The sequence below is a fragment of the Aulonocara stuartgranti genome (assembly GCF_965226115.1).
Source record: "Aulonocara stuartgranti genome assembly, chromosome: 13".
Lineage (NCBI taxonomy): Eukaryota > Metazoa > Chordata > Actinopteri > Cichliformes > Cichlidae > Aulonocara > Aulonocara stuartgranti.
The window spans coordinates 4,859,891-4,876,482 of NC_138949.1; the positions used below are offsets into that span (position 1 = coordinate 4,859,891).

At 40.2% G+C, this 16,592-nt stretch overlaps 1 protein-coding gene across 1 annotated transcript in view; it reads left to right on the forward strand.

The window, feature by feature from the left end:
* LOC309720330 (ras and Rab interactor 2-like) overlaps positions 1 to 16,592 on the forward strand; it is a 43,872-nt gene that overhangs the window by 11,546 nt on the left and 15,734 nt on the right. The window contains exons 3-7 of the mRNA XM_082557159.1: positions 5,838 to 5,938; positions 8,441 to 8,651; positions 9,300 to 9,411; positions 11,597 to 11,669; positions 13,344 to 13,435. Of these exons, the coding sequence (XP_082413285.1) occupies positions 5,838 to 5,938; positions 8,441 to 8,651; positions 9,300 to 9,411; positions 11,597 to 11,669; positions 13,344 to 13,435 (589 nt within the window). The remainder of the gene's footprint in view (positions 1 to 5,837; positions 5,939 to 8,440; positions 8,652 to 9,299; positions 9,412 to 11,596; positions 11,670 to 13,343; positions 13,436 to 16,592) is intronic.

Genomic DNA, 16,592 nt, shown 5'->3' on the forward strand with positions numbered 1-16,592 from the left:
TTATTAGGGGAATTTCATTAAGACTGAAATCAACTTTGTGAGAAAATCCACCCTTAATTTCCTTATTTCGTCTTACACTTAGAGCAACAGAGTGGCACAGTAACTCTGGCACTGACGAGATGTGATAGTTGTCAGATAAAGTACAGTAAAGTAAAATTTAATTGGATGTATTTGGAAAAAAGGGAACAGTCTTGTCTCAGTAACCCCTGAGACAAGACTTGTGGGGTGAGCAGAGTTGTTAAATGGTGTCATTATGACCCTAAATTGACAATTTCATTACACAAATAAAAAAGATGTGATAACGCTGGAACATAAAGCAGTGTCTCTGCCTGTGCAGCGCAACAACAGGAGTACTCTACATCTGACCTGAGTGCACGAATAGTTCATAAGGTTATTTGTTTAAATGCTCATCTCAGTTACTGAAGACCGTAGAAGAAAAAAATTGCACTGCTGTGAGTCAGATTTTAATTCAGAAACACACAGTTTGGTCCTTTTGGCTCGATTAGACCTTTAAAAAGATGAATTAACTGAAATCTATGAAGTGCATATTTAGTTTTTCCCAACTTGTGGCCGAACTTTGTTCTGGTGCGCTCCTGCAGAACTGTGCTCTGTGAGTCCTCCTCACCACTCCCAACAGTTTCCCACAGTGTTCAACATTGTATTATTATTTGTAGATAAATTATTTTTACTATTAAATCAATATTTCATCCTAAATTTAATAGGACATGCTTTGAAAATGTTACTAGGAGCTACTCTTTGTATTCGAAGCTTTGTGAGGTCTGAAGAGAGTCGCTGTGGTGCTGAATCCACTCCACTGCTTCTCACAGACAACGCTGTTTTTAACACTCGTTAAAAGTGTTATGTTGTCTGGGACTTTCAGGCCTTTTAATTACACCTTTAATAAATCGTACTGATGTAGAGCGGAAATCACTGTCTCGGCGTTTGCACGGCATGCAAGTGTATGGAGTCTGTTAGGACAGGTGTCCATGCGGTGAGGGTGAAACGGTGACTTCAGCACACATGCATGTGTGTGGGTGTGTGGTAGGTTCTCCTTTGTTAATAGCAGCCCTGCACAATTGCATGCAGAGTGTGTCACTTGCTGTAGTTGAGGTTTTTTGTTAGTGCCAAGCTTTGAAGTCATTACTGCTTTGATGTGAGTCAAAGTTGTAATACAAGGCCGTGTGTGTGAGTGTGTGTTTAAGGCAGGACTACAGCTAAGCTGCTGCAGGTGTTAGCATGTTGTGATAACTGGCACTGATGGTTAACACTTAGAAAATATCAGCTTGTCAGTGTTTGAAACTAGAGGTGAAATAGTGCAAAGTTTATTTTCAGTAGAGCGTAGAAGAGTGGCTCGTCCTGTTCAGACGTTTCTGAGAAACATCACTGAGTGTCAGCTGGTGCTCAGCGAGCCTCTGTTGATCAAGGGTGTCTGATTGGGTCTAAACCAATGCAGTCATTGGTCTAAATGTAATACCAAAATAGTATCACATTTCACATGCTTTTTCACAGGGGTTTAATAAAAATAGTGATATTGAAAACTAAAACACTTTGTCACTGGAAAGTGAGATGCATTTCAGTTTTATTTATTCAGTGCCAAGTCACAGCAGCAGTCGCCTCAAAACATTTAAGAGTAAATCCTGTAAAATCAGGTTTGCCAGTATTTGGATCTCAAAACTGAAAAAAGATCGCCAAGGCCAGATGAATATCTCGCCAGGTGTCAGGTCTTTGTGTATTTTCTTATCCTGATTTTGTTCTCCACGTATCCAGTTTCTTCTTTTAAAGACACACTTCACACCAACTTTCTAGCTAATAGCTCTTTGGTAATACTCTTGTTGGTGCATGTTTGTCACACTGTGTAGCTAATTACAGAAACGAGACAGGCAGACAGGGTGCTAATAACAAACTACCTAAAGATACATTTTAAAACTGGTTCCTTGACAACTTTGTTATATGCAAACACGACACTGGTGCTGGCACCTTTGTTTGAATTATTGCAAGAAATTCTGCTTCCATGGAAAATACATTCAAAGAAATAAGAACTGGTTCAAGACTTTTGCACACTACTGTATCTACCTACAAACATTAGTTGGATATTAATACAATAATATTTTGATATATTCTAAAACATAGGACAAAAAGCTTTTCTTATACTTTGATGCCAGTCATATTATAGAGAGACAAATCAGTTATGATTTATAGCAAAAATCAAAAACCCATTGTGATCCTGCTGAAATACAGTTGAAATGTCTACATTTTTATGTCTGTAGCTCAAAGAGAAGTGCTAGAATATTCTAGGCTGTTGTCTGAGCCAGTGTGGCCTGGCTTTCTCTTAATATGCATTCTGCCCCCTTAAATTTGGTAGTTAAAGCTGCTTTTATTGCTTGTGGCGCTGCAGCAGCTGTTTATTTTATTCATCTGGTTTAGGAAATTTATTTCTTTGTTTAGCATTTATAATTTACCATCACAATGAACACCGGTGTACCACAAGGCTGTGTGATGAGCCCTTTCCTCTACTCCCTCTTCACCCACGACTGCAGACCTGCTGATGGTTCCAACACCATCATTAAGTTTGCAGATGACACCACGGTGATTGGCCTCATCAGTGACAACGATGAGGCCGCCTACAGGGAGGAGGTGGATCGTCTGGCTGAGTGGTGCGACAGAAACAACCTGCTGCTTAACACCGAGAAGACCAAGGAGCTCATCGTGGACTACAGGAGGAATGCTGACCCACATCCACCCATCCACATTAAGGGGACGGCTGTGGAGCGTGTGAGCAGCTTCAAGTTCCTGGGAGTCCACATCTCCGAGGATCTCACCTGGACGACCAACTGCTCCAAGCTGGTCAAGAAGGCTCACCAGCGCCTCTTCTTCTTGAGGACTCTGAGGAAGAACCACCTGTCCTCAGACATCCTGGTGAACTTCTATCGCTGCACCATCGAGAGCATCCTGACCAACTGTATAACAGTCTGGTACGGGAACTGCTCTGCCTCGGACCGGAAGGCGTTGCAGAGGGTCGTGAAAACTGCCCAGCGCATCGCCGGAGCACCACTTCCTGCCATAAAAGACATCTACAGGAAGCGGTGTCTGAAAAGGGCTGGGAAAATCATCAGAGACCCCAGTCACCCATCACATGGACTCTTCACCCTCCTGCCCTCTGGGAGGCGCTACAGGAGCCTCCGGACTAAGACCACCAGGTACCGGAACAGCTTCTTCCCCACAGCTGTCAGACTCCTGAACTCTGCCTCCTGACATCTGACCCACGTTAACTCATGGACTGAACATACACACACACACACAATGGACAACTGTACCCTCAAACACACAATAATAACATGGAGTGAACCACCACTCACAACCACTAGCACTTTATATAGCCTCTGTAGAAATTATCCACACCCTCACTTATCTTAACTGCACTACTGTATAGCTCTGTGTAAACAATCATTCTGTACATACGATAATTTTTAACCCTACAACTGTTTACAACTTGCATAGTTCCCATTTCTGTATAGCTGTATATCTCAGATTCTGTAAAGTTATTTATTTCATATTCTGTATAGTTTTTCATATTTATATCCTGTCCATATCCTGTACATAGCTTGTACTCACTACAGCCTGTACATACTTATAGTTATAGAATATTCACAACATACTTCATACCGTGTACATTATAACATAATAGACCCATTTCTGTAATATACTTACATATCTATATTATTGCTAATATATATTGTAATATATCTATATCACTAAAGCACTTCTGGATGGATGCAAACTGCATTTCGTTGCCCTGTACCTGTGCATGTGCAATGACAATAAAGTTGAATTCTATTCTATTCTATTCTATTTGTAAATGGTCATTTTTTCAAACTGATTTAAAGCTACTACATCTTATTATTACCATAATAAATGATATTAAATTGGTACTTTGATTGGGGGGGGAGGGCAGGGGAACATCTGTGGCTTCATTGAGAAAGTGTTGTCTTTCTAAACGTTGAGGTTGTGAACCTTAAATGTTCCCCTTAAAAAATGAAGGAGTCAGATATTTGATTTCCTCTGAAACGGCTGAACTAAAGGTTTCCTCACCCTGCTGAAGCTGCTGATGTGAGGTTGCCCAACAGAAGCTGGACTGGGAAGTGAAACCAATGACATCAGTGACACTCTGACGAGGGTCAAGGCCAGACTGACACAAAGAAAAAAGAAGGTAGAATTTGTGTCAAATTCTCATTTGACACATTTCAAAATCTAATAAATTGTCAAACAATTTATATGGAAAGACAAATGGGGGGGGGGGGGGGGGTGTTGTAATTTTATAAATAGGCTCTTTTGATTGGATGTGTTCCTGGCCTTAAGTGTCTGCTGCCAGTTTACCCGTTAAGGGTAGTTTCTGTCTGATCTGAATGTTTCCTTTCTGTTCTTAATACTTATTGTCAAGGCCTTATAAAAAGCATTATTTGATGGGCATACAGTGCTCATGAAGCCCTAAAAGATGCTTATGATCGTATATAGAAATCTTTTATGGATTAAAAATATTCATAAAAGCCTTTAGTTTGTTAAAATGGTTTATTTTTTCCTAAAATTAACGAGGCATTGTTCTTGCTTTAGAGCCAGTGGCTTTAAAAATGTGCAATAAGTTATAATTAGCTGTTACTGAGGCCATAGTTAACCTGCAGAATAAAGTCAGTTGCGCAACAAAGAAACAAAAGAAAGTTCAGCACAGACACAATTTAAAGTCTTATTCACATATTTTATGCGTATTTTATGGTTTGATAGCTAATACAGTTCATGTTTAACGATTCAAGATGCAGTGTGTTAAATCAGTGAGCTAGCTCATAGCTATTATGAAAACAAGATAGTTGGTCAAAAGAATGTGGCTCTCTGCTCTTGTGTGTCTGTACATTTTCTTTCTCAGTACGATTTGTCTAGAAGTGGAAAAACAGCTGACAGGAAATACAGAAAAATCAAATATGTATGTGTGTGATCACATGAGTGCTGTCGCAACTGGCATTTAAAAAGCTGATGTGTGGGTCTTTTTTTTAGTACATTTGATCGACCTTTTTGGTTGTGAAATGTTTGTGATCAGGCATCCACATAACTTCTAACTCGACTAGATGGAAGTTGGATTCTTGCTTGTTCTCTCTTGCTCTGGGTTAAATCTCTTTTCAGCAACCAGACTGGGCGTTTTACACTTCACTTGTTGCCAAAGTGGAGCCCAGCAAAATAAAATACTTATACTTTTAGTTAAACAGTTGGGCAATGTTGAGGACTAAACTGCTGGTTTAAATCAAACATCACATGCATAAGCATCAAATAATTACAATGTGGCCATTCAGACAACATGCAAAATGTGTTTGTTTTCAAGTTACTACGATTCAAACCACGTTATATTGATACTGTGTTGTGGTTAAGAAGATTTGAATGGTGAACAATACAGATCTCTGTGGAACCTGTATGGACATGAAGATGTTCCAACATGAACACAGACACAAATTGTTTCCTCTGTAGCAACTTTGGTTAGTTAATGGGAAGTGGTTAAATGGGAGTAGACTGTCTTGCAACCACAAACACGTACTTCTACTTCTCCTGAAGAGGATTTGCATGGACGAATGCCATCCTTCGCTTCTTAAACACATCCTAATAAAATAAACATAAACTAAAGCTGACTCTAAGCTGAACCATAAAGTTCTTTCCCAGTTCTAAAACATCCTTTGAAAGTCAGGATGTCCTCACTCCCAAGAGCCAAAGGTCGGATTGATCCTCACAAAGAGTTTGCACCACAGGAAACGCAGCAGAAGCACTTTGATCATCGAGTCTTTGTCTCTGTGTCTGTGCAGCTCATCGACTCATTTGCCTGGGAGATCGGCACTCTGAAGAAGGTGATGGGGAAAAACACGGAGCCTGTGGGAGGAGATCAGAAGACAGAAACACTTGTGGGGTGAGCTCATGCTGTGTCTGTATTAAAGACAGTTCCTAAATTGTGTGTCTGCTTGTGCTTGTATATCTTTAGATTTCTTCTGGTGTATTTCTCCATGGCTGCCAGCAGAGAGCGCTCCTAGCAAACCTTTAGGTCTTGATGTGTGAAATGTGGTGATATCGGCACAAAGATGCCACTGAGCAATGTCAGGAGTCAGCTTGACAAACAGGAGCTGCTTTGCAGTGCGTGTTTCTCACTCGTCTCTCAACTCTGAAAAAAACGTCTCTGAACAAACACCTGATTTGCTTGTGAACATGCAGCACTCACCTGTGGATCTAGTGTAAAGTTTCATACCTTAGCTGGAAGGTCCAGTGTGGACTTCAGTGATTAATTCCTCTGAGAGACGGTTTCTGTAGAATTCAGAAAGTACCGGTTAGTTATTGAGGAACCGAGAAGGAGGTTGATAGGCCCTGCGAGGCACACTGTCTGTGTTGGAATAATTGAAACTAAATTTACTGAATTACTCATAGCCTTTTTTTAAACACTATGAACACTTTGAGCATTAAAAGTGTGCGTGGGCATCTTAGCATATAGTGAGAGCTGGAAGAACTGTGTGTAATCTCAGTAGGGGGCTTTACTGCATTAATAAATAACATAAGTAAATATGTGAGCTTCTGTTGACTGTTTTCAGAAATACAAAGTTAAAAGATGTCTTGAATGTTGTGCAAGCAAACTAAAGGCTGGGTGGCACTGAGTGCTTTAGCTTACAAGCCCAAGTATTCTTCCACAACTTGTTTCTCCTCTACAGTTTAAACCTTACATTCACAGCTAAAATACCAGTTAACCTAGCATGCATGTCTTTGGACTGCAGGAGGAAACCAACAAAGACTCAAACCATAAATGTTCCTACAGGGAGGGAACCATCACAACACTGGATAGCCTACTGATGCTTCACAACAAGAGTTTAGAAATAAAGGCTTTCTCTTGATGAGTTGGAAACGGTTGCATCAGCTTTCTGAGCATAAAGTCTACAGTGCTGTAAAGTATTTGCCCCCCTTCCTAATTTCTTTTTTCTATTTATTTATTTATTTAGGACAGTGCATGTTAATGAACATAAATGTAAAAAAAAAAAATTACATGAATGTAAACATACCAGATTATAGCCAAGGGCTAATTTCCATCTGTTGTCCTTAAGCATAAAAATAGACATAATAATTCATAAAAATTCATCATTCATTCATAATAAAAACTCCATCACCAAACTTACACATACACACCATTCTGTTCCCAAATAAAACATTAAAACTATACAACTCATACATGATCACACACTTGATTTGTCCATAACCAGTTTTTAACCTTTGCCTTAAACAAATTGAATGTCGAGCATTCTCTAATGGGTTGAGGAAGACTGTTCCACAGATGGCCACCCTGGACAGAAAGGACGTTCTGCCCAAATGCTGTCCGTCTGTGGGGTATAAACACGTCTCCTCGGATTGTAGCTCGAGTGGTCCTGTCTGAGCTTTCTTTATGCCTAATGAACTGCTTTAGTGGTGGTGGAGCAAGAGAGTGTAAGACTTTATATATTAAACTCACTCTTTTAAGTTTCACTAAGTTATTGAAGTTCAGTAATTTATGTTTTTTTAACACATGACAGTGGTGGTGGGAAGTCGGTTTTTTGTCGAGTAGTTTTAAACTTCTTTTATAAATGTTTTCAATAGTTTTAAGTGTTGTTGGACAAGCAAGTGACCAGGACGTCAAACAATAGTCCATATGAGAGATGATCATTGAGTAAAAATAAGTTTTTTGTTTTGTTTTCTTAGGTTTACTTTTACTGCTAGAAAGTTTCTAGTAAATTTCATTAAAGGGAACTGTGAAAAAGGAAGTCGAGGCGTCATTTTAGCCACACTTTGGGGATTTTTGTCTGCGTGGGCGCGTTTGATCTAATCAGTCCACCTTTGTATCGTTCTTTATTTGAGTTTATTGCCAAGGAGCAGCTCATCTACAACATTTTACTACTTTTTAACTATGTCAATAAAAAACTATTTTTAATAAATACCAGTTTTGTTGTGGATATAATAATAATAATGATGGATTGCATTTATATAGCGCTTTTCGAGACCCTCAAAACGCTTTACAATTCCACTATTCATTCACACACTGTTGGAGGCAGCTGCAGTTGTAGCCACAGCTGCCCTGCAGACTGACAGAAGCAGCGCTGCCATATCGCGCCATCGGCCCCTCTGGCCATCACCAGTAGGTGACGTGTCTTGCCCAAGGACACAACGACCAAGACTGTCCGAGTCGGGGCTCGAACCGGTAACCTTCCGATTACAAGACGAACTGCCAACTCTTTGAGCCACGATCGCCCTTTGATATAGAACCATGTGAGAATGTCTCTGAACATGCCTTCAATTCTGAAATATGTTCAAATGTTACACGTTAAAATAAAAATTCTGCGTGTTTTTTTGTGGTTTGTGTAGCCGGCCACTGATGCTTGATTTTATGTGTTTGTTTTTCCAGACTGGGGGAAGAAGTGGGAGGCCTCTTCCTGCAGGCCTCACCTTGTGCTGGCATTGGTGGAGGGCTGGCCGGTGCCAGAGACTCTGGCTACGACTCGCTTCACCGACGCGTCAGCGTCCTGGACAGACTGGTGCATACCCATACTGTGTGGCTACAGCTGGGCCTTAGCCACGAGGAAGCCATGCACATACTGCAGAACGAGCAAGCTGGGGTGAGGCAACAGCTGCCACTGCGGCTTCCTTCTTTCCAACACTGCTAACTTACCTGGAGGCTCTCACTTTGGATTAATAGTTAATGTTTAATACAACAGAGGCATGAAATCACAACTAACACGGCAAACTTTTTCTTTTCCTCAATAAAACCAGTCACAATTGTAGTAGTGTATTGTTTGACCGCAGTCAGCTTATATGCATTACAACAAGATCACTCACTCAACAACATGATGGGAGTCACTTTTTTGAGTCTTAAAGAACTCATTTTGCAAAAAACGTTTTAAAAAAACAGTAAAAGTATCTCTGCCATGGTCGGTGTTTGTCTGTTTTTAAAGAAAATATTTTGGATAATTGGGACCAAAATGAAATGATATTGCCGATACCCCACCTCTCTGCAAGATTCCATCCAAATCTGTGTTTTTTAAAATAGGATAGGATATTTTTAGCCTCTGATAACAGTAAATATACAGCACTACACGTCCATTGTTGTGTATACGTTTTGTAAATATAGGAAGCGTCTGGATGTTAGGACATTCCTTACAGTATTTCCAGCTCTCTACAAAGCACAGCTGAGTCAGCAGAACATGAAGAATGACCCAGTTTTTGTGCAAACATTAACTGGATGTGTTCTCTTTCCTTACCCATAGACATTTGTGGTGAGGAAATCAGCCAGCCTGCAGAAAAAAGTCATATCTCTACGCATGGATAAAGACTCGAGCGTTCCTGTCAAAGATTTCCCCGTAAAGGAGAGCCAGTACAGTAAGTGTTTGTTTTTCTCTGCTATTTTTAGCCACTGAGATACACAAAGCTGTCAGTCACCAGCAGCAACAGGCAGAGCTGTTAATAGTGGAATGATGCAAGGAGAGGAACAAAGAATTTACAGGGGTAATTCCTCTACTGGATACTTTTAGGCAGTACCAGAACTCTTTGAATAGAATGGTTTAATTATTTTGAGGACTCTGAAAAAGTCATTTACTGTCCATTACTGAACAGAAACCCAACTTGTTTAGATGTTTTTGGTGACAACATTCCTCATGACTCACACCTGTCTCATAACCAGCTATTTGAGTAGACAGGCAGTATCAGCATTTCTGAAGGCTGAAGGCCTAAATCTAAAATTGAAAAAAAGAATCCCAGGCCTAAACGACACTATAAACCACAGAGACTCAGGTCGAAGATGAACACAAGAGCACCTTCCAGCTGCCAAGTTCCCACGCAGGACCACAGCACTCACAGCAGGGCCGTCATCAGAGATGAGCTCGGCAAATAGCAGACAAGCCTGTAGTAAAACCCTAATACTTATGTCTTCAAAATATGTCACAGGCTTTCATATATTGTTTGTTTCGCTTTATTTCTGTGCTCACTTCTTCCTTCCCTGTCACTCTGAATAAGTGTGTTAGTGTTGCATTTTCAGCCACATAAAAAGTGGGATTTCCCAGACTTCCAGAATGCATACAGTCTACTTCTTGTACCTGTCTGTTGCCATCAGTTTCTGTCTGCACTGAACTGGAATTTCCAAATGCTTACCCGGCAACAGAATGTGCTGAGTGTGAATCTCAGCCCTGCTAAACTAAAGAGACAGTGACGTTTCTCTTTGCACCTGCAGAGAAAACAATGAGCACAGTGAGACAGAACGTCTTCTACTGAGCATTTCCATCGACTGTAATACTCTCTGTGATCTCAGTGATTTGCAGCAGTAATAATGAGTTACTGTTTTTTTAACACCTGAGGTTTAAAGACCACTTTCCTGTTCCTCTAAAGTGACTTTTCTTAAGCTGACATGCATCGAGACATTCTGCAATAATCTGGAGGACAAACAGAAATGCAAACAGAAAGAGGGCTGGATTCACCCCCTGAGCAGCAGTTGCATACCTCCAAAACTTGCGCTGTTATGGAGTTTTTCCACTTTACCCCTGCACTGCTGTCTGGAACTGTTTTTTTTTTTTAAGTAACCGTTAGAGTCACACCAGATGGAAAATACCACTAAGCTCACACTAGCCACATTGTCCACTGCATGAAGAGCTGGCCCTTGATTGAGCTGTGATAAACATTTGGCAAGCAAAGCTGCAGGTGTTGCAATAACAGTTTAAAACATTAACAGGAGCGTTCTACCTGGGAGGGAATTCTTCCATATGAATCATTTGCTCTGTAACGAGTCTGTTCTGTGGCCTGTTTAAACCCGTGCTCTTTAACAGAGAATTGGGATTAATGGACTTTGATAAAGGTATTTGGGCAGGTATCCTGTGATGAGTGGTGTGGGAATGTGCTACCAGGCCTGCTGTCATTGCTGTAATGACAGGTAATAATAAGGGCTCTTTTCATGTGTTAAAGTCAATATTTCAACAAGTAAAAGTGAAATGACTGAAGGAAGATTTGAAGTCCCAGAAAAAAGAGACGTGTACATGTCGGCAGGTTTGGTTTTAACCCACTTTCCTTCTTTCCAGAGACTGTATATGATGTCTTTGTCTTACTGCATTCTACTCAGAGTTTAACGCGTTCACCATTCGAAGATCTTGGTCATGTTTAGTTCAGTGCCCGGAGCGTTGACTGTGTGCCAAGTTGTGAGCAAACAGCCTTCTTGATTCGTGTATTACCGACAACATGCGTGCTAAGGATTTCCTTCTTTGTTTTCCAGCATGGTGTTCTTTTACAAACTAATGAGTCAGTAAGTCGAGGAAAAGTGCTCACACACTGTCATTCTCGTTGCTGTTGTTTGTATATAGTTTGTAACCTTGTGGGGATTCCTTTGAATTAAGGGACTATAAAGCAGAATTGAACCACACTTTGCATGCACTGACTTAAAACATGTGAATGTTTTGCTTTGCCTCATTGGCCTTTGTTGCTGCAAACCGTTTTAAAAAGACTGAGCTGTCTTTTTCTAATGCTTTTTGCCCTCTGATGGTTTCCTTCGCTGGACTGATCATGTGCTTCTGTTTTCCTACAGCTTTCTCTCTAGAGGGATCAGGACTGAGCTTTGCAGACCTTTTCCGCCTCATGGCCTTCTGCTGCATCAGCAGGTAAAGTCACCATACCATCATTATTGCAAACTGTTAGACATTCATATTTCAGCTGTTAGCTTTAAAGCACATATCTACTGCTTCTGTTTCTGTTATTTAAAAACCATCATCACAAAACTCAAGAAAGAAGAACTACTGACCCAGTTACAGTCCCGAGTCAACCAAAACACACAATCGCTCCAGTTTGTCCTCTGGCTTCCCCGTGGTCTCCTTGTGGCTGGATATGTCTGAAACACCTCATCTAGGTGGCATCTTTGTCAGACTCCCAAACCACCTCTGCTGGCTTCTTTTGATATGGAGAAGCAGCAGCTGCAGTCTGAGCCCGCCTTGAAACACTGAGCTCCTAACTCTGCATCTGACGAGGAAGCTCAAAAGTTCCACAGCCTGTATTCACAATCTGCTAGCAGTTCATAATATGGGTAAAATGCTTATGCACTGTTGATTGTTCAGATATGTATTGACCTATCTATTGCCTGCTCTGCACGGGGGTCGCACAACAAATGTTCTGCTGAAGCATTCCTCACAGGACATCCTGGACATTGAAGTCCGAAAACACTCCTGGTGTCTGGAATTGCTTCATTATTACTGGATTATTTGCATAATGTTTGTTTCTCAGACAAAATCATGTTCATTCAGTCCCATGAACAAATTTACGTAATCTTTTTGTTCAGAATCCTCAGAATTTCATATATAACCGATAATACCCAAATTTCAGACTTTTGAATGTGAACCATAATTCAAATTTGGATTCCACACTCTATAAGACCTGTTGCCACTGATTTTCTGTCCAGTTCTTGAGTAATTGCACCAGAGCAAAGGAGCGGATTAAGAATAGCTTTCTGACAGCCTCAAGTCGATTTCTGATGAGACTATGATGAACAGTAGATCAATGGAAGAGTCAGATGTATCTTGACCTGGGTCAGGTCTTTTGGGGGATTTTATGTTTTTTTTCCTCCAAAGGATATAATTTTCAGATCCTCTTCTTCTGCAGTAGATATTTTTTAGGCTTCCTTTTGGCCCTTCCCTTTTCCAATGTTCTCATTTCATCCTTTTTGAAATCTGCCATGTTTGGAAGCTCTTTGGAAATGACCTTTGGGTTCAAAAATTATTAGCGGTCAATTCTGTTGTCATGTGGAACTGTGAACGGTGGTTTGATAACAGTTAGTCCTTTGGTAGCTGCCACACAACTATCTGTTGGATAGTGTACTGGACAAATTCTCAGGGGGGATCAAATACTTATTTCCTCACTAGAACGCACATTAATTAATTAATTAATTAATTAATTTTTATAGACTGCCTATTTCTTTGTAAGTTGTTAAAATGAGGAATTCAACAGGGGATCAAAATGTATATCCTCCACTGCCCCAGTGTGTCCAGGCTTCACTGTGACATCACTATCATAAAATTAGGTTCACTGTTGTTCACGCAAGCTTGCATGACCGAAACTAAAATCTTTGAAATGTTTTGGTAAAGTCCCAGAGGTAGCACAGCAGCATGCACATTTTATCCTCCACAGTTCTGTGGTTGAACCCACACCTTAGCCACCATCGCACACAAAGCTGAGCCACAGCTTTTTCAACACGGTGACTAACACAAGTTTGAGAGTAGCTTTTTAAATCAAACCGCTTTTCCTCCGTGTTCTAACTTTCATTGATCCTTTTCTCTCTTTCTCAGGGATGTGTTGCCGTTTACTCTGAAACTCCCAGAGGCCATCGCTTCAGCCAGAACTTTTTCTGATCTTGAGGAAGTTGCTAAGCTTGGTGCAGGTTTGTTCACTTATTTATATGTAGTGTGTGTTAATGGTCAAGCTGGGGAACTCAAACTGCAGAGACAAATAAATATGACGTAATTGGCTACATATAAACTTTAAATGTTGAAGCCATTTTGAGAATAATGTTTGTGTAACATCTGTGTTCAGTGTAACTCTCAGTGATAGTTGGTTGTTTATTTCCAAAGTAGCTTATAGAGCTACTTTGGAAGCTTATAGAGCTATGTATTCTATGATTAGGAATAAAAATAAAAATACTTGAAATGTGCAATTCACTTGTATTTGTATTTTTATTCCTATTTATTCTATTTATCCCCTTCGTATATTGTGTGTGTGTGTGTGTGTGTGTGTGTGTGTGTGTGTGTGTGTGTGTGTGTAATATTCTGTAACTCTGTAACTTTTGTCGGTGCTGTGCTTTTGGAAACCGAATTTCCCAGAGGAACCCACCCGAGGGATTAATAAAGTTTTATCTTATCTCTCTTATCTTATGAAAGTCTAAGGAATGCAGTATATGCTGCAAGTATGGAAGTAAATTACTGCTGAGCGCTGTTGATAGCCAGTTACTATTCTTCTCCATTCAGTCATTTGGAAGTAATTAATGATTGCTCAGTTTCAGTTTTTTTTGTTCAAACTGATTTGTGGACTTCCGTCAGCAGACGGTACTTTCTCTTTTCCCACATTTATCGGGTGTAAAACCCGCAGAAACTTTTTTCCTCCTGTGGCCCATCCCAACCACATTCCATGGTATTTGAGGAGTTAACTGGCATGCTGGTGCTGAATGAATCAGTCTTAGGGACAAAAACCTCTTCCACACCCAGATCAGTGCGACTGAGCTTTGTTTAAATCAGGCAAGACCGCCTGTGTTTGTGGAAGAGATTTTATTCATGTTCATGACTTAATGGTGTGAGGTCAACGTCATCACCACCAACAACCAGCCTCAATCCCTTACCCAGTACTAGGGATGCACAATTATTTCAATTTTAATCTTGATCACGATTTTAGTTTAACGCAATTTAATGAAGACGATCAAATGATATTGAAAGTGGTGGTCTGCCAGTGGAACACAAAACAAGAGCAAATCAAGCGCTCCCTAAATGACCTGTCTGCATGTACCAATCACAGCTGTTCCCTGGACCACCATAAATAACCACCATCATATAATTAATCATCACATCCTATAACAGTGCTGTAGAGTTATCGTCACCACAAGACACACAACTAACTTAATCAACCACCTAAAAATTCACCTCAAACTGCACTACATCTAATCATGAAGGCCACGGTGCTGTGACTTGTTTAATATCAACTCAGACAATTACAACTTTTTCACATTTTTCCTCTTAGGGACACAGACCTGTGAAAAAGTGAAAGCATGACTCTAAGACAAACATTATTATCACTAAACTCAATGAATAATCTTGACAAATAACTGCGATAGTCGTTTTAGTCGTGGTGACACCCTCCCTTTTACTATCATGGGATGATTTTTGGCCAAGTCAGCAAACCAGGGACAAGGAAATAATCATTGTGACACAAATCAAAAACATTTTCCCTTTTTTAAGTTGTTTTGTTTTTTAAACATGTAAAGTATGCAGGGATAAATCTCACCCTGGTAGGTTACCACTTACAACATTTAGTTTTCTGTAAATTCATCGTAAAGGCAATAGTTCCGATGACATTCAAGCATTTAAGATTATTTTTTGAGCCTTTGTTAGGCAGTTTGATAGTGGAGAGTAGACAGGAAAGCAGGGAGAGAGAGTGGGTGATGACATGCAGCAAAGGGCTCAGAAACTCCCTGTGATTTATGTTCCACAGCACTCTTTTTGTACATCCTTCTCAGAGCAACTTTTTTATCCACTCAGACTCTACCACTATGATTCAGCTTGAGGCATTAAGGGGTGCTCAAAGGTAGACTTGACTTCTTCTTAAAGAATTCCGTGTGACACGATGATTTGATGACTTTCTTGCCTTTTATTGAAGTGCGTGCAGACTTGTTGTCTTAACAACCCCTCCCCCCACAAACAGTCTTTCATTCATAAAAAAGGGCGCCTTTTTGGTGAAGTGACACAATAGTGGCCTTTGTGTTGCTAAAGGTAATTGAGCTACAGTGAATAGTTGATCTAGGAGACGTTTCTGACGTTGATATGAACAAGTATGCTTGTGAGACTCTGTGGGTATTACTTTCACCACTGACTCAGAGGAGAAAAGATCACTGTTGAGTGTGACGTTGTCAGTGTCATGTTACCTATGTTGTGTGGCGCTCCACCTGTGATAACACTGTTGTAGGGAAGGTTTTTTTTAGTAAGGTAACTGACTTTTTGTAATGTTCTTAAAGTTTAGCTTGGCAGCCGGGTCCAAAAGTTGCCCATTAGACACTTCATGTGTACAGATTTTCTATTTGGCTGACAAATTAGGAGGGGAACTTTTAAGATCAATGATATGTTTTTGTATTTAGTCTTGAATTGATTAAGTTTTGATGTTTTGCTTCTGGTTTTCCCTATAATTTATTTTTAAAGTTTGCAAGTTTGCACCATAATAACTTTATCTTTAAAAATGTGCTTAAAGAACTAAGAGCATAAATGACATAAATGTAATGTTGGCGTGAATATTTTAATGGATTCTCACATTAGCTAGTCATTAGTCTCAGTGCAGACCTCGGATCTTTTTAACAGCCAAAAGGGGACAACTTCTTTTGTTTGGGAGGTCTGATCTTCATAGAAGTCTATCCTTGATCTTTTTTTCGCTCTTCTCTGTTGGCAACGAACTCCACTGTCGTGTTCCTGCTCTGCTTAGCTTGTCAACCAATCAGCATTTGACCAGTTGAGCAATGTACTGTTGGGTTGTCAGGGGACTGCATGGGAGCACGTTTGCATTGGTTGAAATTTTGCATGTTCTCCCCATGACTGTATGGCTTCTAACGTAGAAAATGAAAACATACATGGACTCCAAAGACACGCATGATGTAAGTGAAATTGTTCTAAACTGGCCATGGGTGTGTACGGTTGCTATCCATATGTGTTAGCCCTTAGCCAATTCAGAGTTCTTGGCAAGGGCTTAGAGCTAAGTAGATGAATGGATGTTTTTGCCTCCGTGAGTACTTGTTTAATATAAAGCTTCTCAGACCAAGTGGGTCATTAACATTATTATTTAACCCC